This window comes from Onychomys torridus, chromosome 1, assembly GCF_903995425.1.
Source record: "Onychomys torridus chromosome 1, mOncTor1.1, whole genome shotgun sequence".
Classification (NCBI taxonomy): Eukaryota; Metazoa; Chordata; class Mammalia; order Rodentia; family Cricetidae; genus Onychomys; species Onychomys torridus.
The window spans coordinates 18284555-18305761 of record NC_050443.1 but is presented as its reverse complement, the minus strand read 5'-3'; the positions used below and the strand labels follow the sequence as shown (position 1 = coordinate 18305761).

The 21207-nt window shown below is 44.1% G+C and overlaps 1 protein-coding gene across 6 annotated transcripts; it reads left to right on the top strand.

Annotated features, from left to right (window-relative positions):
- The first annotated feature begins 392 nt into the window (after positions 1-392).
- On the top strand, positions 393-21201 carry LOC118584281 (zinc finger protein 175-like). 6 transcript variants are annotated; one of them, XM_036188468.1, is made up of 6 exons: positions 393-555; positions 3536-3752; positions 4760-4886; positions 5132-5203; positions 10432-11787; positions 21017-21201. In XM_036188468.1, exons 2-6 carry the CDS (start codon positions 3681-3683, stop codon positions 21187-21189), a joined length of 1800 nt encoding a protein of 599 aa, XP_036044361.1. In that variant the 5' UTR covers positions 393-555; positions 3536-3680; the 3' UTR covers positions 21190-21201. The 6 variants fall into 6 exon arrangements, with proteins under 6 accessions (XP_036044361.1, XP_036044366.1, XP_036044353.1 ...); XM_036188473.1 differs by lacking the exon at positions 21017-21201 and adding an exon at positions 18994-20105; XM_036188460.1 differs by having other exon boundaries at positions 394-555; positions 10432-12012; positions 21129-21160.
- The last annotated feature ends 6 nt before the right edge of the window (positions 21202-21207 follow it).

Genomic DNA, 21207 nt, shown 5'->3' with positions numbered 1-21207 from the left:
AAATACAGAGAAACTTTAGCAATATGCGGTATCACTCTCTTAGATACGTGTATACCCACGTAGAAAATAAATCTCCTTACAATATGTGACAGATTCAGACTTTTAAAGTCTGTGACATTCCACATGACTCAAGGATGTTCGGAAATGTGTACTCTGACAGTGACTTTCGCAAAATTGGAACATGGACGTGGCCATGACAACGTCTGGGGCGGAGGATGGGGGTAGGGAAGAACCAGAATGTACACCATTATAACTATTGGCAAAACATAACCTCCCACATGGTGGTGGGCATGCGCAACACTACTTTGTAACTTTGCAAGCAGTAGTGGCAACTTGCAATACCGACTTCCGCCGGGGGGAAAAAAAGGCTGAAGTGTGACCAGAAGTGTCCTAGAGTATTCATTTCCGCTTAGATCTTCACGTGGTTAGTTGATGTTATCGTTACCAGGACGCCGTGGAAGTTCGGATTCTGAACCTGGGGAATCCTGAGGGTTCGTGGGCGGAAGTCGCGGCCCCCGCGTGCGGTGTGCAGAGTTCTCCGCCGTGCAGTGGGAGGTGAGTGGCGGTGGTGCGGGAAGGATGCTGTGCTGCCGAGCGCTGGTTTGCGCTGAGTGGCGGCTGAGAAGGCTGCTGGGGCTGGAGCTGGGCTGGGCGTCCTGTAGGAGTCGGGAGGGCAGGGTTGCTGAGGGCGGCGAAGGTGCCTGCTGTTGTGAGCCTGGGGCTGGTGTGAGGGCGTCTGTGAGGGCGACCGCCGCTCTCTGTACTGGGAGTGTTTGCATAGCCCTTGACTGGCTTGGGTCCGTCTGCGAGAGGAGAAAAAGTAGATGAAAATAGAAAGTGAGCTTATTCACGGTTTTGACTTACACCCAGGCTGCAGTACCCTCGGTCTGCCCAAGCCTAAGCAGTGTCAGGAATTGATGAAAGGGGTGGTACAGTCTGCGAGCTCGCAGCTGTGGGATCCAGGGAGCAGAGCTAGGAGAGGAAGGAGCCTTTGTGCAGGTGTTGGGGACCATGGCTTCGAGCCATTTCCCTAATCGCATTATATTTCTCACAGGGAGCTGTTGCTGAGAAAGAAAAAAATTAAAACTTATAATTCCTGTGGCCAGTTTTGAGGATTGGGGTCCTTGAAAGTGTGTAGGTGGGTCCGTGCTGCCCTGGCTTTAGGAGCCTGTGGACGTGGCCAGGCTCTGTGACCAGCTGTTGAGAGCATGGTGCTGTAAACAGGCGTTAGAGTAAGTGGTTGGCCTCCTGCGGACTCAACAGATTGACGGTGGTCAGGAACCCCTATTGAAAAGACTAGTCATGTGGAAAGCAGAGAGAGGAGGCAGAGGAGGTAAAGAACCCAGTGAGCGCAGTCTGTTGTAGTGACACAGAGGTTTGGGATTGCTGGTCTGGAGTTTTGCATAATTAAGTTATCAGGCAGGATGTGGTGGCTCCTAACCACCCTTTGGAGGCTGCTTAGTGTAGAAGGAGGACAATAGCCAACAGCCTCCATTTTTGTTTTGACGTGTACATAGATGATTAAGAAGTCCTGGGCGCGGTGTGTGTGGTCCTGCCTGTCTTTTTTGAGCCCAGTCCTGCAGAATGTTCTTTACGTGGTTAATCTGTTCCTTGTCCCCGGCCCAAAGAGACCAACCTGTTTCGTTTCCTTTTTGGTGTTTATTTCTGCTGTATAGTGAAGCCTCATCCTCATGCCTAATTGTCCTCCCCTGGGAGCAGTCTGTTCTCAGGGGCTTTACAGTTTCTGGAATTGAAGATGACTGCATCTTTGGGCCTTGAAGGGGGATGTATTAATCCTGCCAGGAGACTATAAGATCACTTCCAAAATTTTGAGTCAGATTTGAAGCAGGCTTTATTTTTATTGGGGTGTACCCAAGAACTGACCAGCGACTGCCTCCTAAGTAGGGTTAAAGAGAGCAGTCCATTTCTTAGGGCCCTTTTAAGGAGTAGAATTGTGAGTAGTTGCAAAGCAGATTTTATTTATTTATTTATTTATTTATGGCTTTTCAAGACAGGGTTTTTCCATGTATCCTGAAACTCGCTCTGTAAGCCAGACTTATAGTCTCCTGGCAGGATTAATACATCCCCCTTCAAGGCCCAAAGATGAAGTCATCTTCAATTCCAGAAACTGCTGCCTTTATTCTTCTGTGTGTTCTCAGTAAGCGAAACATGTTTGGGCTTCAGCAGCACATGAGGTTTCACATCTTTCACAGCACAGAGGGCAGGTCAGACCCTAGGACAAGGTCTCTCTTCCCTCCCATGCCTTCCCTTCCTATGTCACCAGAATTGTCTTGCTAATCTGCCTCATGATAACAGGAATGGTGTGAGGCAGGAGAGAGATTCATCCCCTGTACTTGCACTTAGTGACCTTGAGTCCGATTATGGACCACTGCACACAGCCTCATTCACCTCTTAAAAACCAGGTACTCTACTCTAATGCTGTGACATACAGTTGAGAGTACTGAGTGAAAATTAAATAAAATTGAGTTGACACTTGCTGACTTTTAGTCAGATTTCATTCAACTCTTTTTGTTTTGTTTTGTTTTTTGTGGTTTTTTTTGTTTTGTTTTGTTTTGTTTTTTGAGCTGAGGATCGAACCCAGGGCCTTGTGCTTGCTAGGCAAGCGCTCTACCACTGAGCTAAATCCCCAACCCTCTTTCAACTTTTAATCATGATTGTGTGCTAAGTGCAGACCCAAGGCTTCAGATCCTCGTGGAGCTTGAGTGACAGGTGGTTGTGAGCCACCGACGTGGGTGCTGGGAGTCAACTTGGATCAGACATGTAAAACAGCAAAGGGAAAGACTCAGTATGGGCTACAAAGGAGCACTTTTACCAATATACATAAAATGTTGGCAGGACAAATAAAGGAGCAGCCGTCCTTCTCCATAGAGCATAGCAGCTTAACTGTAAATGAGAAGCCTGAGGTAGGATAGAATGCCACTAAACAGAAAGAGTAGTTTTGTTTTGTTGTTTTGGTTTTTCAAGACAGGGTTTCTCTGTGTAGCTTTGCGCCTTTCCTGGATCTCACTCTGTAGACCAGGCTGGCCTCGAACTCACAGAGATCCGCCTGGCTCTGCCTCCCGAGTGCTGGGATTAAAGGCGTGTGCCGCCACCGCCACCCGGCCGAATATTCTTTTATTTGTATTTTCTTCTCTGCCAGACAGGTGGAAGGCCTTGATCCCCAATGTCTATGAACATCTGCATCTTCCTTTGGAAACTTCACGTTGCTTTATATCTTCTCTTCTCACAGTTAAAGGGTGGGAAATCTGCAGTGAATTCTTTACAACCCTTAGTTCAAAACTGTGCTCTTTTTGTTTGTTTTCTGGATCTTCATAAAATTGAGAATTGAGCCAGGCATGGTGGTACACACCTTTAATCCCAGTACTCAGGAGGCAGAGTTGGCATTTTCTTAACTTTGTCCACTACTCCGTAACGTTTGTATGATGCCTGTCAGGTAGGGCTAAAACTTCACATGAAAATGTTAGGTGAGTGTCCCACAGTCACTGACTTCCCAGGACTTTCTGTGTCTTTGTAGAACCCTGGGTCAGGCCAAGTCATCCATGCTGCTGATTTTCTAGGACAACCAAGCTGAGTTCTGCTTGTCAGCTTTACTCAGCGGCTCCACATGCTCACCCGAATCCTGAGGAAAGCCAAGACCAAGAGTAGACACCACAGAGGACATGGCAACCAACATGAATTTCTGCCAGAAGCTCCAGAGACTGGAAGCAGAGGAGCAGGAGGGGTCATGTGAGGTGAGGAGAGGTGCCTCAGAACTGGAGTGTAGACATTGGAAGTTCCAGATTGTAAGCTCTGTTCCTGAGGCAACCTTGATTCTCCAGCTAAGAGTGAAGCCCAGAGGACTGAAACCTCAGCGTTTCCTCATCTTCTTGCGACATGTCCATTGTGCTGCTTCTTGGGTTTAGGTTTATCTGCCCATCTGTATGATGTCCTCGGGAACCCTGTTTCTAGTCAGCCTCTCTGTCTGGAGAGGACTGGCAGGTCAGAGAAGTAGGCGCACCCAAGTCTAGGTCGGTGAACCAGAGGTTATTTTGGCTTCATTATGGGATCGCAGATGAGGAGTGGCCTCCAGAGGCATGGACAGTTTGGGCAGTTGTGTTACTGACTTCTAGCATGGGAGATGGCTTGTGAAAGCTGTGCCTCTAAGTGACCCCCACAGTTGTCTAGCTGCTGGGGTTTTATTGCTTCCGAACCTGGCACAGAGCCCTCTTGTTGCTCTGAATTCACTGTGGGCTTCCTGCCTCTCCAGTTTCGCTCCCATTCCTTCTTGGAAAATGGTGTTCTATCCTAGTTCAAGCACCTCATTTACAGTTCAAGGTGCTGTGCTCTACAGAGCACGACAGCCATTCCTTAATTTCCCTCCCAACATTTTCTTTGTGTACATTTGTAACTTGTTCCTTGTTAGCCCATGCTAATTCTTTATGTTTGCTGTCTTACCAGTCTGAGTTTTTCCAAGAGTAGAAGCTCGTACTGTAGTGTTGAACTGCAGGAACCCCACACAACTCTAGACAAGCATAATGTGGCTTAGTAGCTGTCATCCTGCTTAAATTCTAGAGAAATTCTGTCCTTCATGAGGGTGGGGGTGAGTGAGAAATCACATGGCAGGATATTTCTGTATACTGTCTTTATGCGTGGATGTCAAATGTGAAATCAGTATTTTTGTGGAAAGTTTAAATGGAACTTCTGGGGGGCGAGGAATTACTAAAAACACATGATTACTTATTGTATCTTTCTGTTATAGAGATTGGTATCCTTTGAGGATGTGACCGTGAACTTCAGCCAGGAGGAGTGGCAGCAGCTGAACTCTGCCCAGAGACGCCTGTACCAGGACGTGATGCTGGAGATCTACAGCCATCTCTTGGCAGTGGGTGAGCACAGCTGGTCTGGGGGTCCAGAATGGGCCTCATATTTTTCTCTTTGCAAAACTTGGTGGAATATCAGAAATATGTCTTAATTTCTAGGTTGTTTTGTTCTGGCTTCACTCCTGTTGGGCACCTTTTATATGTTACTTTGCATGCAGTACTTAATGTTGACTTTTGCAGTTAGCCAGTACAGAGTTCATTGGCTACCCTCTAAGAAGATGTAACAAATCCAGTATCCTTCCAATTCACAGGGTATCCCAGGCCAGAGGCCATCCTCAAGATGAAGAAAGTTGATTTCCCACACCAGATGTGTCAGTGTCGAGGTGAGTGACTATTGCCAAGTGGAGGTAGATAGTTGAGAGGTGTAATCAGCCTACTGACCTACTCATCCCTCAGGAGTGAGCACCCAGATTGCCCTTTACCCCCAGTTTCCACTGTACATTTTATTAGGAGTCTCTCACAGGGACAGAAAGGTGGTTACTGGATATGTGCTTAATGGTCTGTACAAATTAATAATCGAGGTGTGCACGTCATGAAACATGAAGAAATCACACATAGTTCTGTTTGTGCATCTTAGCTGTCAACAGTTGACATTATCAATGTGGTTACTATATTGCTTGTGCAATGAGTAAAAAAAAAGTTTCCTTGGTTTTGTATTTGTGTGTGTGTGTGTGTGTGTGTGTGTGTGTGTGTGTGTGTGTGTTAGAAGAGGCCTGAAGAGTACTAGAGTTAGAGGTGGTTATGAGCACCCATGTGGGTGCTGGAAACTGAACTCAGGTCCTTTGGAAGAACAGCAGATACTCTTAACCACTGAGCCATCTCTCCGGGCCCTCCTGTGATATTTTCATAACTATTTAAGCATCTCATTGTATCTGTTATGTAACCAGATTTTCAATGTATATATTATTTTTTGTATGCTTTGTCAGTTTGTGGTCTTCTAATTCTTTCACACATTTATTTATCCCTTCGTTAGTGTTCTTCTTCATCCTGGCTCTTCTTTTGTGTCCTAATTTAGCATCACCATATTCCTGTTTTATATGTTCTCCTGTAACCACTTTTTACTGCATTTATGTATACTTTTATGTTCCTGGGTGTGCACATTCCACTCACCCCTGTGGAGGTCTGAGGACGACCTTTAGGGAGTCAGTTCTGTCCTAGAGATCAAACTCAGATCATCGGTCTTGACAGCAAGCACTGAGCTATCCTGTGGGCCCAGTCCTACTTTCTTACAGGAGCTGCCTTTTAGAGACGTGCTGTTGGTCCTCCTGTGGCTAGTGTTGTCAAGTTGATAAATGAAGAACCACCTAGAAAGAGTCTTTTTTTTTTTTTTCCTTTCCAGAGCTGAGGACCAAACCCAGGGCCTTGTGCTTGCTAGGCAAGCGCTCTACCACTGAGCTAAATCCCCAACCCCTAGAAAGAGTCTTGATGAGGAATTGTCTACATTAGGTTGGCCTGTGGGCGTGTCTCTGGGAATTCCATTAATCGATGTGGGAAGACCCAGCTCTGTGGGCAGCACCGTGCCCTGGAGTTGGGTCATACGATGCAGGAGTACAGACAGTGAGCTGAGCAATAGATATGCATGTACTCAGCCTTTCTCTCCTGTGATGCAGCCAATTGCTTCAGCTTCCCACCACCTTGAATTCCCGGAAATGATGGACTGTAACCTAGAATGGTAAGGTAAAATAAGTCCTTTTCCCCTAAATTGCTTCTTGTCAGGGTGTTTTATCACAGCAATCGAAATGAAACCAGGACAGGCCTCACGTCTGAATTGTGGTGATTTCTGTGTTAGCCTCTGCAGTCTCTGTGTATGGTAAACCTGCTGCCATGTCTAGCTGTTTGGAGGACTGGTCCTGTGAATGGTCCCCTTTCCTTATTTTTGAGACCTGAGAAACTAGAGTCATTATCATCCAAGTTAGAAAGTGCTTTCCTATGAGAAACTAGTTTCTTGGCTCTTGTCCTTGAGTTTATTACTTCACAGTTCCTGCTCATTTTTATTTTCCAGTATACAGTGTACATGACTGTTTCTTAATTCTGCTAAGATCAGTACAAACTAATTCCCTATTTCCTTAGATTCTTTGTTCCTAATGAGATTTGGATTTCACTTAAGAGTTCAGTTAACGTTCTATCAGCATCTTTTTTGAGCAAACGTTTCTATTTTATTCCTCTTCTTCCTGGTAGATTTGGTGCAAATACTCAGTCATTCTGTATGATGTAGAATTCACCAGCCTGTCTGCTGGCCAGATATTTCCAGTTTGCAAATTTGGGTGCTTTTCTTCCTTGTGCTCTGAGCCAGGAAGAGCTGGGTCTCTGTTAATGTCTGCTCTGCTGCTCTTCCCCATTGCATACAATCTGTTGATGAGATTGACTTCTCCGTTTTCAGTCTCGTTGCATCAGAAGTTAAGCCCCGTGGACAGCAGTCTCAGCAAACAAAGAGTTACGTGTGCTGAATTTCCAAAGATAAGCAAAAGATATACCATTTTCCCTACTGTAGAAGATTTTTCAGTGTCTGCTAAAGTAAATGGAAGGAAACAGGTTGTAATGGATGGTGTGGTGTAACAGCGTGAGAATCAGGAAAGCATCCTTAGTGCCTTTGTCCTGTGTGATTGAGGGAAAGCTGCTGGAATGCAGCCGTCACCATGGGCATGTAGAGAATGGAACTCGAATGAAGTAGCCTCACCCTAAATGGGAGGTGACATGGGAGTTGAGGGCACATGGACTGGTTATTCATAAAGCAATTTTGAATTGGAATAAAGGATGAGACCAAGTAAACTTGGTTAATTTAGAGCAGTGTTTCTCAACCTTCTTAATGTTGGGACCCTTTAATATAGGTTTGGTTTTTTGGGTTTTGTTTTTTGTTTTTTTTGGTTTTTTTTTTTTTTTGGTTTTTGAGACAGGGTTTCCCTGTGTAGCTTTGCACCTCTCCTGGAACTCACTTGGTAGCCCAGGCTGGCCTCGAACTCACAGAGATCCACCTGCCTCTGCCTCCTGTGGCTGGATTAAAGGTGTGCGACACCACGACCTGGCCTTAATACAGTTCTTTATGTTATGGTGACTGCCAACCATAAAATTATTTATAACTTTGTAACTATGATTTTGCTACTGTTAAGAATCATAATGTAAATATCTGATATGTGACCCCTGTGAAAGGGTCATTCAAGCCCCAAAAGGAGTCATGACCCACAGTGAGAGCCACTGAGTTAGGGGATGAGTAAGTGCTCAGAGTTAGGAGTAACTGACCATTTTTATATTGAGGTTATTGAGATATAGTGGAGAAATAAAATTTATTCCTAAGAGGTATTTATTTTCATTTTATATGTATGAATACTTTTCGTGCATGTATGCCTGTGTATCATGTATGGGCCTGGTGCTTGCAGAGCCATAAAAGAGTGTTAAATCCTCTGGAACTGGAATTACAGATGGTTGTGAGTGGTCATATGGGTGCTGGGAACCGAACTTGCGTCTTCTGCAAGAGCAGCAAGTGCTCTTAACCACTAAGCCATCTTTTCAACCCAATATTCGCAGCTTACGGAGAAGCTTTTCAGAATCCTTGTGGTGCAAAGTTTATAATATTGCAGCTGGATGCTGACGGCTGGACAATATAGTATCAAAAGGAAAAGTGAAGACAGTGGTGTGTAGGGTTTGTATTTACAGTTTGTTACTCCCGCTCTAAGGGATGGGAGTGGGAAGACAATAGTCAGTTTCTTGGTCTACCAGCCAGTCTAGCCAAAATAGTATCCTCTAAGTCCAGTGAGCGTGTCTCAAAGGAAATAAGATGGTTGTAGCTGGTGAGATGCTTCAGTGAGAAACATGAGTGCTGTGCAATGAGAAGGACCTGAGTGTGTGTTCCTAGCTCCCAAATAAAAGCCTGTGTCCCTGTAACTCTAGCACTAGTGGTAAGCTGTCAGTGGCCTGATAGCCAGTCCAGTGGAAATAGTGAACTCTCAATTCAGTGAGACACCCTGTCTCAAAAACTAACTAGCTAAATTAATTAATTAATGGAAAGCAATAGAGAGAGATACCCAAAGTTGGTCTCAGGCTTCCACATGTACATGCAAAGGTGGGTACACAAATACCACACACGAAAAGTTGGAGAACCATAAGAAGAAGATACTTAAAGTCCACCTCTGTCCCCATAAGTAAACACACAGGCTAACACACCCATACACAAAAGAACGAAAGTAGGGCAGTCTGGCAGGCAGCTCAGTTGGTAAAGTGCTTGCTCTGCAGGCATGAGGACCCAGGCCTAGTCCCTCACATCAAAACCAGCACAGTGGCGCACTCCTGTGATCTCAGTGCTGGGTTGCCAGAGACAAAAGGAGCCCAGAGCCTTTCTAGCATTCAGTCTAGCTGAATTGGCGATTTCTAGATTCAGTGATGGACCTTGCCTCAAAAAATAAGGTTGAAAGTGAGTGAAGAAGACACTGAGCCTTTGGCCTCCACATGCATGAGTAAACAAATATATACCCATGAACACGAACACATTAAACAGATAAATAAGTTACAAAAAATAAAAAAGTAGGGATGTAAAGTTCAGAGGGAAGGCTTGCGGGAGGGTGAAGTATGTAGCTAATCCTTACAAACAAAGGGAAAGAAAAAATGTTTCAAAAAACCTTGGCCAGGTGAGAAAATGGTCAGGCCTTTTCTGTAGAGCTAGTGATGTCTGCTTACAGCCCTCCCTCTAACGCCTTCTGCCCATCGACAGTGCTAGTGAAGCCTGTTTTCTCCTTACTGCTTCTTCTTCTCCGTCTATAGCGCAGGCCTCCTGTGTAAGTTGGTAAGTCATCTTGGCTACTGACCAAAGCTTCCGTTTCCTCACGAGGACAAGGAGTGTAGGTGCAGGTGCATCGTGGGATGGTTGTGGGGATTAAGTGAGCTCATGTATTCACGTCATAGTGTCAGGTGCTCTGTGTTGTGTGAGTTCGTCGAAGAAAGACGTCACACCAAGATGAAATGTTGAGGCCTGTGTGGCAGCAGGAAGGACCAGCCTCTGATGAACTGAACCCTGAACAACACACAGGCATATTTATTGATTGTTGCACAAAGTTGTTTGTTGGGTAAACAAGTTCCTCAAACCAAAGTCCTTATTCTCATTCATGTTTCTCTAAAGGAAAGCATCATGTCCCCGCTACTTTAGTCCTTATTGTGTACCTTTGCAGTGCCCAATAATTCAAGAGCCTTGGGTGTGCTGGAAGCATCTTGTGACCAAAGTCATGTGGATGCTGTAATGCCCCCTCAGAAAAACAGTTCTACAAACCATGGAAAACAATCACTGTTTTCCACAATGACACTTCTAGAAGACAACTGTTCACTCTAATATTTGCCCTGGATACAGTGAAAACTATTCATTCTAACGTTTACCCTAGATACAGTGACTGCCTGGCACATAGGGATGCTGTCTTCCGTGAGTGTGGGCATGCTATAGGGCTGTGGTAGCATTTCTTGCCATTGTCACCACCATCAGCATCATTACTGCCTGACACAGACTTCTTTTTGTTCAGACTGACTCCTCCTCCATCATGCTCACCGTGTCTGTCCCTTCGTCTCTTAACAGGGGAATCAGAGCATGGCTCACCACATCAGATTTGTCGGAAAGCTGCATTTCCAAATGATGTATCAAGAGAAATCACTAGACGTTCTGTTATAGAGGAACCGTGGCAGGATGATAACCCTACAAAGACAGATCAGCAAAACCAGATCCCACTCTTGAGTTCTGGTACTTTCTTCAGCCAGAAAACACTGATATGTGACAGTAGTTATGAGTGTGACTCAACCGGGGGACATACACCTTTAGGCCTCCACCTCATTTCTCCACAAAACAGATCTTCAAAATGTTGCTCATTTGAAAAAGCTTTGCAGCCTAACCCTAACTTTCAAGCAAACAGTGAACTTCAACACAGTGCTACAAAGCAGTCTCATGGCATTGTTGAGTCCTGTCAGTTCTTCACACAAGGCCCTTCTGATGCTGTGTGCACAGTTCCTAACGGAGAAGAGAAAGCATGCAGAGGTCAAGAGTTGGGAAAAGTTCTCAGCCCTGAGCAACCACTTAGACGGCATGAAATTCTTTCTCAGGACAAGCCGGTTGCATATACCAAATATGGGAAAGTCTTCACTGCTAAGTCAGCTTTGTGTCAGCAGCAAACAGCTAACACTATAGAGACACCTTTTATTTGCCACATATGTGGAAAATCCTTCCTTCAGAAATATGAGTTGAGTTCTCATCCTGGAACAAACAGAGGAGAGACACCTTCTGAATGTCCTGACTGTGCAAAATCACTTACAAGTACATCCAGCCTGCAGGTGCCTCATGAAGTCCACACCAAGGAAAAACCTTACAAATGCCATGACTGTGGGAAATCATTCAGCTATGCATCCCACCTAAAGGTACATCTTCGAATACACACAGGTGAGCGACCTTATGTGTGTTGTGACTGTGGGAAGGCCTTTAGCCAAAAGTCAGTCCTCACCACACATCAGAGAATTCACACTGGGGAGAAGCCTTACATGTGTAACCACTGTGGGAAATGGTTTGTTTATGCATCAGATCTGAAGAAGCACAGTCGGTTTCACACAGGGGAGAAGCCTTATGAGTGCCTTGACTGTGGGAAGTTGTTCAGTAATAAATCCCACCTGCCCGTGCATCATCGAATTCATACTGGTGAGAAACCTTACAAATGCTGTGACTGTGGGAAATCATTCAGAAGAAAATCCCACCTTAAAGTACACAATCGAATACACACTGGTGAGAAGCCTTACATATGCTCTGAGTGTGGGAAGGCCTTCAGCCACAGTTCAGTTCTCAGCACACATCAGAGAATTCACACTGGGGAGAGGCCTTACACTTGCAGTGACTGTGGGAAAGCCATGTCATCTAAAGCCCAACTGAATGAGCACCAGAGAATCCACACAGGTGAGAAACCATACGTGTGCATTGAATGTGGGAAAGCCTTCAGCGGCAGATCTTCTTTGCAAGTACATCGTAGAACTCACAGTAGTGAGAAACCTTTTGTCTGTCCCAAATGTGGGAAGGGCTTCCTGCGCAAGTCACTGTTGTCATCTCACCAGCAAGCTCACGCTGGTGAGAACCCTTAGGAGTGCTGTGTGAGCAATGGTTCCGCATACATCTCAGCTGAAGGTACGTCATCAAATTGAAGTGGAAGGAAATGTTGCTGGTACTTGACTAGGAAAGTTTTCCACAACTGAAGGCTCATCTGTTTTATTCTGTGCAGAAAGACCTGATTTCAGTAGACCCAGGGACTCATACCTCACACTGTTCTTACAGATACTGTGATCATACGAAAGCCTTTACCACAAAGTCAATTCTCACCCATGTTTTGTTTTTTAATTTATTCTTTATAGATGAATTTTTCTTTCGGGGCCATCAGCTCACAAAGAATGACACAGAGACACTATTAATTATGAAAGCTCAGCTGATAGTTTGGCCTTGTTTCTAACTAGCTTTACAACTAAATTAACCCTTTTCTATTAACTTACTTTCTGCTTTGTGACTTGATTACCATTACTCTGTACTGCCCATCCTGCTCTGTGTCTGGCTGGAGACCCTGCCCTTTGAGCATCCTCTGTGCCTGGAAATCCTGCCTAGCTATTGGCCATTCAGCTTTTATTAAACCAGTCACAGTGACATCTTCACACAGTGTGAACATCCACAACAATTCTTTGTGTCTTTTACATCATGCATCTCGATCCTATTCATTTCCCTCCCTTTTTTAATCCACTCTCTGCCCTTGCAATGCCCACCCCCCCCCAAATAAAATAAAATTTAAAGAAAAATCTTGACATGGAAGCTGTAGTGTGACAGTGAGTCATGCAGTAAACCCCTTTATCCATATATCTCTACTTGCAAGTGTTGATTGCAAGGAGTCATTTGGCCTGGTTCAAAGCCTCTGGTTTCTGCTACACTATTGATGCTGGACCCTCACTGGGACTCCTCTTGGATATCCTGTTGTTCCCTGTGTCATGGAGATCCTGCAGCTTTGGGTCTTATCCATGTTTTTAATTTAAATAAAGAGACCTAATTATAGTTATGCATTGCTTATTTTAAATTCATAAATTGTTATACCTGAGGAAAAGAATGAAGATTTGTAAGGAGAAGCACAAATATCCATGTTCATGCACTTCTGTTTGTGTGCATGCCTCTGGGTGTACATATTTGTGGATGTTCTGTGTACTATGAGAACTCTTTCCTTGAGAAGACAGGTTTCTACCTCCCAAGAATTCCACCAAAGCCCAACTTAGGGAATCAGTGAGTTTATTGAGCATACTTACCGAATATGAGGAATACTTTCAGGAGCCTAGGTGACCCCAAAGCAGCCACACTACTTAGAAGTTCACCCCAATATGATGACAACTTCCCCATAACTGCATAGATGACATCCCTTTAATTAATCTACCATAGTCTATACTTTAGCATCTTCCAAAACCATGAGGCTACAAGACTCAAACCGGAAGTGGGGAGTAATTGTAATATTAGGGATCAATGGTCCTCTACACCACTCCTGTTAAGGAGCATTAAAAAGACATCAGGCCCAACTTCAAAGGTATCTTAAATGTGATCAAGCTGATGGCCGTTAATCTCAGGCAAGTGAAGATGTCTGGAGACTACCTCAAGTACCGTTACCTCTTGATTGAGACAAAGTTTCTTACTGGCCTGGACCCTCCCCAAGTAGTCTAACCTAGGTGGCCAGTGAGCTCTAAGGACCCAGTTTTCAACCCCCATCTCAACACCAGGGGTTATAAATGTGTTATTATCCCTTGCCTCTCACCTAGTTTTACGGGACCAAACACAGGTCATCGTGCTTGTGAGACAAAGGCTTTTACTAACTGAGCCGTCTCCTTGCCTCTGTGTTAGACTTTTAAAGGACTATCTTGTCACAGAAAGAAATCTTGAAAAATGATTTGAGATAAGTCTCCGTAAATTATTTAAGGCATAAAGTTTGTGGGAAATTGTAGCAATTGTTTCCCTGTGTTGTAAGATAATTTTTTAAGTGCCAGAAAGCAAGTGACACACATGTATCTGTCATGCCTAAACATGTTTGCACATTCATTTGTGTGAGTGTATGGTCTAGCATTTAAGTGTGTATGGATAGATGCTTAGATACCTTCTCCCATGTCTTACACCCCTGTCACCATCATTTAACTTCAGCATCTATTTTAGGCTCTTTAGAATAGGCCCTGTGCATGGCAGCAATGCCATTAGCCTCACCTCAGCCCCGGTGTTCATGGAGTGAGTGAGGCATGTGGGTGGCCAAGGGTTGCAAACGGAAGTACAAATGACAGAGACCCTGTTGACCAGGATCTCTATGGTGCATTTTCAGGTAAGGCCAAACCCTGAAAATAATAGTAGGTGAGAACAGACAGCCAAAAGACTACTTTGTTTTTAAATGCTTCAGTTCTGTGCAGCGTCCCAAAGAGGCAAATACACATACTACACAGGTTCAGTGGCTGCCACAGAACAGAAAGACAGCATCATGGGTTGGGTGCAGGGTTTCTTTCCAGGGAATGAAAGTATTCTGGAGTTGGATAGTGACCATTATTATATGGTAGTGGTCGCTGGCGAATTTGTCATGAATTTTCTCTCAAATGAAAATATGTATCTAGTTTTCACGTGATACTGACAAAGATCTAAAGAGTTCGAAGGGACTGTGGCAATGGCTGACTGCTTGTCTATGCGTTTAATCCCAGTATGAAAAAGCAAAGTTGAGAAATGACAATTGTCCAGAATTGTCAAAATTTAAAAAGATGTGATTCAGCTACTTTTTGGTTATTTGATGTCAATGACACACATTTATGGACATAGATCCAAGACTATCTTTACATATTTCTTTGGCAGAATGAAATCAGGTATCTACAGAGTTGGGGTCTCTTGTGAAGCATTTTTCTCTGAATTGAAACATTCTGTCCTGGAGGGAGGCTTAGTGGTTGCAAACATTTCCTGTTCTTCCAGAGGACTTGAGTTTGATTCCCAGCATTCTATCTACATCAGGTAGCTCACAAATATCTTTAAATCAAGATCAGGAGCATCTGTACCTCTGGCCTCTATGGGCATCTGCACTCAACTGTACATACCCACACTAACACATATTTAAAAGATGCCAGGAGCAAACAGCTCACAAATCTCAAGATGTTACCAAAAAGTAAGGTTTATAAAGGCCTCTCCTCAAGGTTATGAAGTAATAATTACTGCTGAGCATGAGAGGGTCATAAAGCTGCCTACAAGTTGTATAGGGAGCTCCATGGATGCAGTCATCATTCATGCTGGGCTGGACTTTCTGTTGATGCAGCTGCTTTTGAGTTGTGCGAGCCTTTCTAAAGAACCTCTCATTCATACTCCAGTAAGCCCATTACCTCATTGGTTCACTGACTGGACTTTTGTGGAATCATGACTTTGGCCTGTCGTCAGTGCCCTATCCGGGATAAATAGACATTGTTCACATCTCAGTAAACCAAAACGGTCCAGCATTTCACAGGAGATCACTGTCATGACTTCTTAGCTTATGTTTTATGAGTGTGTGCCTGCATGTATGTATATGCACAAAGGCCAGAAGAGGGCATCAGATCTGGAACTGGAATTACAGATAGTTGAGATCCACCATGTGGATAATAGGAACCGAACTTGGGTCTTCTGCAAGAGCAGCAAGTTTCCCTAACCACCCAACTTTTTTTTAATTGGATTATTGTTTACTTGATTTGTTGTTGTTTGTATATTCTAGATACTAACCATCTATTTATTTATATATATATATATATATATATATATATATACACATATACATATACATACAATTTTATATATTTTTTTTAAAGATTTTTCCTTATCCTATAGACTGTTGTTGTGTCCAATGACAGTGTCTTTTGCTGTACAAAAGCTTTTTAGTCTCTTGATGTCCCATTCATTGTTGGTCTTAATGCCCATGTTATCAGTGTCCTGTTTAGAAAGTCCTTTCCTGGACCAATGAAATCAAGCCTATTCTGCACTTTCTCTTCGATCAAATTCAGGGTATCTGGTTTATGTTGAGGGCCATGATCCATTTGGAGTTTTGTACAGAGTAATAGATATGGGTCTACTTTCATTCTTCTACATGAGACATCCAGTTTGACCAGCACCATTTGTTGACGATGCTGTCTTTTCTTCAAAGTGTATTTTTGGGTTGTCAAATCAGGTATCTGTCTGTATGTGTGTGGGATTATATCCGGGTCTTCAACTCAATTCTATTGATCAGCATGTCTGTTTTCATGCTAATACCATGCTGTTTTTATTACAATAGCTCTGTAGTATAGCTTGACATCTAGATAGTGATACCTCCAGCAATTCTTCTGTTATTCAGAATTGTTAGCTATCCTGTTTTTGTTTTGTTTTGTTTTTCCCCTGTGTTACCATATGAAGTTTAAGATTATTTTCTTTCAATTTTTGTGAAGAATTACGTTGGAATTTTGACAGGGGTTGTGTTGAATCTGTAGATTGCTTTTGGTAGGATGGCCATTTTCACAATATTAATCTTACTGATCCATTCTTTCGATCTTCCAATATCTTCCTTAATTTCTTGTCTTATATCTATCTTGAAGTTTCACCTGCTTTGTTAGAGTTATCACAAGTTGTTTGTTTGTTTGTTTGTTTGAGGCATTGTGTTTTCCTAAGTCCTTTCTCAGGTATGTTTGTCATTTTGTGTATAGGAACACTACTTGTTTTGTGTGTTAATTTTGTATCCTGGTACTTTTCTGTAAGTGTATATCAGCCGTAGAAGTTTCCTGGTGGAGTGGTCAGGGTCTTTTATGTATACAATCATATCTGCAAGTAAGGATGCTTTGACTTCTTCCTTTCCTGCTTGTATCCCTTGGTCTTCAGTTGTTTTATTGCTCTAGCTAAAACTTCAAGTGTCATTTGAATTGCTGTGGAAAGAATGTGGACACTGTTTTGTTCCCGATTTTAATGAACATGCTTTGAGTTTCTCTCCCTTTAGGATGATATTTGGCTGTGGGTTTGCTGTCCTTTATATTCCCAGACTCTCTGGGACTTTATCATGAAAGAATGTTGGATTTTGTCAAAGGGATTTTCTGAATTTAATGAGATGATTATGTGTATTTTTTTCTTAATCTGTTTATGTGGTAGATTGCATTTATTGATTTAAGTGTGTTGAACCATCCCTGCATCTCTGGAAGGAAGCCAAATTGATCATGGTGAAATTGATCATATCTTCAAATAAACCAAATTGATCATATCTTCTTGATATTTTCTTGAATTCAATTTGCAAGTATTAAGAATTTCTGTATCTGTGTTCATAAGGAATATTGATATATAATTTTCTTTTTTTTATTGAGTTTATGTGTTTTTCGGATGGGGTAATAGTGCCTTCATAAAAAGAATTAAGAAATGTGCTTTCTTCCATTTCTATCTTGCACTCTGGATCTTTAGTGGAGCTAGGGCCATAAAACAAATTCAGGGTCCGCAATATAGATTTTCCTCATGGGAGGCTAGAGATCCAAAGAGCATCTGAAAAGCTCTAAGGATCTAGAGAATATCCAGTGCTGTTTTACTAGAGGCAATTACAGGTAAAGATACTATACAATGATTAAACTATGTTTACAGCTAACGGAATGTTTTGTTTAATAGATTACCAGGGGAAACAAAAAACAAGGAAGTATGGATAGAAAAATATACGGAAACTTAAAAAGCCTGAACATCTTAAGAAACAGCACATTCCCTGAACCTTGAGGTGGACATGTCTGCTGTACTCTGTCAGTGTGTGAAGGGTACTCTTAGATGCAGGATGTTTCTTTCTCATACAAGGCTGTTGACAACACTTTACAGCCTCTCCTGCTGAAAATTCACATTGCCAACTCCCAGTCTTGTTTCCTTGACTGAGCTGTGCTGTCTGCAGCAAACATTACACCAGATAGCTCACAGACATCTGTAACTCCAGTTCCAAGGAATCTTTCTAGTCTTAGACATCTTGCACATCCATGGCATACACTCAGACATACACATATATACCTAAATAGCTTTTAAAGAAAAAAAATATACACACAGAGGGTATCTTTCAGAGTATGTTCAGTGTGGAGCCAGATGTCTGTAATTATAGAAAAGGGGAAACTAGGGACAGATGATTGCCTCTGAAAACCAAAGCAGATAAATGACACTGAAAATGTATGATGTCAGTTTAAGTTAGAAGTAGGGTAATGTACACAGTATTAAAAAATGGCCTGTCAGTGTGGCACAGATCAGACTTTTCCATTCATTTCCCCATCCCTCCCTCAATTGCACTGAGTGAAAAATCCTTAATTCTATCCTCCAGTATCACGATCCTATGGGTGCTGCCATGACACTACCTGAGGTAACAGTACTCATAAGTACTGAGGTAACAGTACTGGCACATCACAACTAATGTTAGTAGGCACAAACCTCTTTCACTTCTCAGGGGAGACATCCAGAGGTAACTGGAACGAAACCGGAAGTGGCAGGGAGGACCGTTTCCGTTTAGTTCCCTAGGAAGTTCTGCATTGGTGTCTCAGGACACGGGGATTTCCTAGCATCTGTGGGCAGAAGGTGGGGTGGGGGATTGGAGTGGGTGCAGTGTGCAGCTCTCTGGGGGGTGGGGGGGTTGAGGGGTGGGGGTGGGGGGGTGCAGTGTGCAGCTCTCTGGGGGGTGGGGGGGTGCAGTGTGCAGCTCTCTGGGGGGTGGGGGGGGGGGGTGCAGTGTGCAGCTCTCTGGGGGGTGGGGGGTGAGGAGTGGGGGTGGGGGGTGCAGTGTGCAGCTCTCTGGGGGGTGGGGGGTGAGGAGTGGGGGGGTGGGGGTGCAGTGTGCAGCTCTCTGGGGGTGGGGGGGTGAGAAGTGGGGGGTGGAGGGTGCAGTGTGCAGCTCTCTTGAGTCCCAGTGAGGCGGCTGCAGGGGGATTCTGTGGTTGAGCTGGGGTGGGAGTCCTGTGGGAGTCGGGAGGGCAGGGTTGCTGAGGTTGCGGTGGAGCAACTGCAGTGCTTTCTAGCCTGGGAGGAAAAATAGCATAAAGATAAAAATGGGAAAACTAATGTATTCACAGTTTGGGCCAGAGCTGAAAAGATAGCCATTCTCAGTGGTTTTCTTTATGCTTTTCTCCATTCCAGAGGTAAACTTACAGAAGAATAGAACAATAAGCACATGTACATTTGCCTCTGGACTCCCGCCAGCAGAGCTGGGCGTGGTGCTTTGTGCAGGTGCCAGGGCCTTCCAGTCCCAGAATGCTAGTTCCTGTAAGGCCTTGGAGCTCAGAAGATGAGTAAAATCTTGTATCCTTAGGACATGTACATGGGTATGGGACGGGGCTGTCTTCTTCTGACCCCGTGGACATGGTGTCTGTGATTGACAAGTGACCAGAATGATGCTGTCTCCATACTGGGGCGTGTTATTTGAACCGTGTTTGGGGTTGAGTCTCAGGAAACCAGTAAGTTAGATTCTTTGGGAAATGTCTGTTGACTTTCAAGTAGTGACATTTTCAGGAGCCTAAGATATCTCAATGACTGGAAGGTAAAACTACAGTTTTGTGGTGAACAGAGGATACTGAATGTTATTGGTGTCAGTGTCTGCATTCTGGTGTAGTAGCGGCCACTCCTTATGGGCAGGCATGAAGTGGCCCATGAACAGAGGCCTTGGGGCACAAGGACATGTTTTCCAAACCACAGAAGAGACTGGGTCTGTGAATTGTCAGAAAAGTGGTGTGTCAGAAAAGAATAGGCTGTGTGACATGTCATGGATGGACACAGAACTAGTCTGGAAATGAAATAGGAACCAGAAATGTCTATTGCCCTCTCAAGCTTCTAAGTCAAGAGGAACAACAAAAGGCTTTTTCTAAGTGCTGACCACATGAGACAGTGGGAACAGTGTGTCATCTAAGACTGATCCCTGCCTGCTCTTCTACTCAGTGACCATAGGGCAAATTAAGGAATAGCATCCAGCCTCAATACTAATGCTTATTATATATGACTGAAATGGTTATGTAAAGTTTAAATAGAAATGAAGTTGGCAGATTGCTGGTTTGGATGCATAGTTGCCATGTGCTGGGCAGGTGCCTGCTCTTGAGTCTTATCCTTCATCAGACTCCCATCCAGTGCATCCTCCTGCATCCTCACTTTGGTAACAACCTAGTTAGACTCTGATGACAAGAGGTAGACTCTCCTGAGCCTGCTACATGTTATGCCCAGATCATGACCCCATAGAGACCACCCAAGACCGTGGATGTCCAGAATGCAACAGCAAGGTTTATTGTTTAAGTTTACAAGTCGCGACAGGGAACTCATTCCTGCACCCAATACAGTGAGGCAGGGAGGAGTTGCTCTTTCTTTGTGCGGCTAGCTATTTAAAGGCAAAACCCACAAGCTCTTCAGGGCATTGGGGGCGGGGGGGGGGGGAGTTTTGCACAGATGCAACTCGGATTGGTTTATTTTATTTTTATTTATTTATTATCTATCTATCTATCTATCTATCTATTTATTTATTTTTGGTTTTTCGAGACAGGGTTTCTCTGTGTAGCTTTGTGCTTTTCCTGGGACTCACTTGGTAGCCCAGGCTGGCCTTGAACTCACAGAGATCTACCTGCTTCTGCCTCCCGAGTGCTGGGATTAAAGGGTGCGCCACCACCGCCGGGCTAGATTGGTTTATTTTTATCTCTGTTCTCTTTTAATTGGGTGAGGGTATGTAACCTTTGAATTTATTGGTTGGGGGTCACATTTATCATTTTGGGGGCTGTCCGGGACAAGTCCCAGGCTTTGTCCTTGAGCTGCCATGGGGGCTGGCTGGCCTAGCACATACTGACTGTGGGGGCTGGCTCAGTGGTCCGGGCTCTGTCCTTGAGCTGCCATGGACATAGTGAGGGGTCCCAGAAAGTAAACAACTGTCTGAACTTTGAGCGGTCAGAATACATGCAGAAAGGGAGCTACTGCAAGGACTATGTCTTTTGTTCATGGCCCTCCCAGAAACTGCTTGCTCAAGTCTCAGGAAACTGGAATTGAGGCCTGATCTCTGAGAGAAGACTGAGCAGCCTGTTATGGCTTCTGCATGGTCCTTTCACTACATAGTGACCTTCACTTGGATCCTGAGAGTTCGATGTTAGATCAGTGGTCACATGGTCATTGACTTCCCAGGACTTTCCAGTGTCTCTGCAGATCTATGGTCATGCCACATCATCCAGACTTCAGTACTCAGATGATATCACAGCTGGCCTCTGCCCAGTAGCTCTGCTTAGAACCTCTAATTGCCCACCCAGCTTCCAGCTCTTGTGGAAATCAGGTCTTCTAGGAAGAGACACCAAGAGTGGAAACCAGTGAAGACATGTCTGCTGATGT

Coding starts and splice junctions, on each gene's coding strand:
- LOC118584281 (XM_036188460.1), top strand. CDS start 3,681: ATGGCAACCAACATGAATTTCTGCCAGAAGCTCCAGAGACTGGAAGCA. Junction 3,753..4,759: donor AGCAGGAGGGGTCATGTGAG/GTGAGGAGAGGT, acceptor TTTCTGTTATAG/AGATTGGTATCCTTTGAGGA. Junction 5,204..10,431: donor CCAGATGTGTCAGTGTCGAG/GTGAGTGACTAT, acceptor GTCTCTTAACAG/GGGAATCAGAGCATGGCTCA.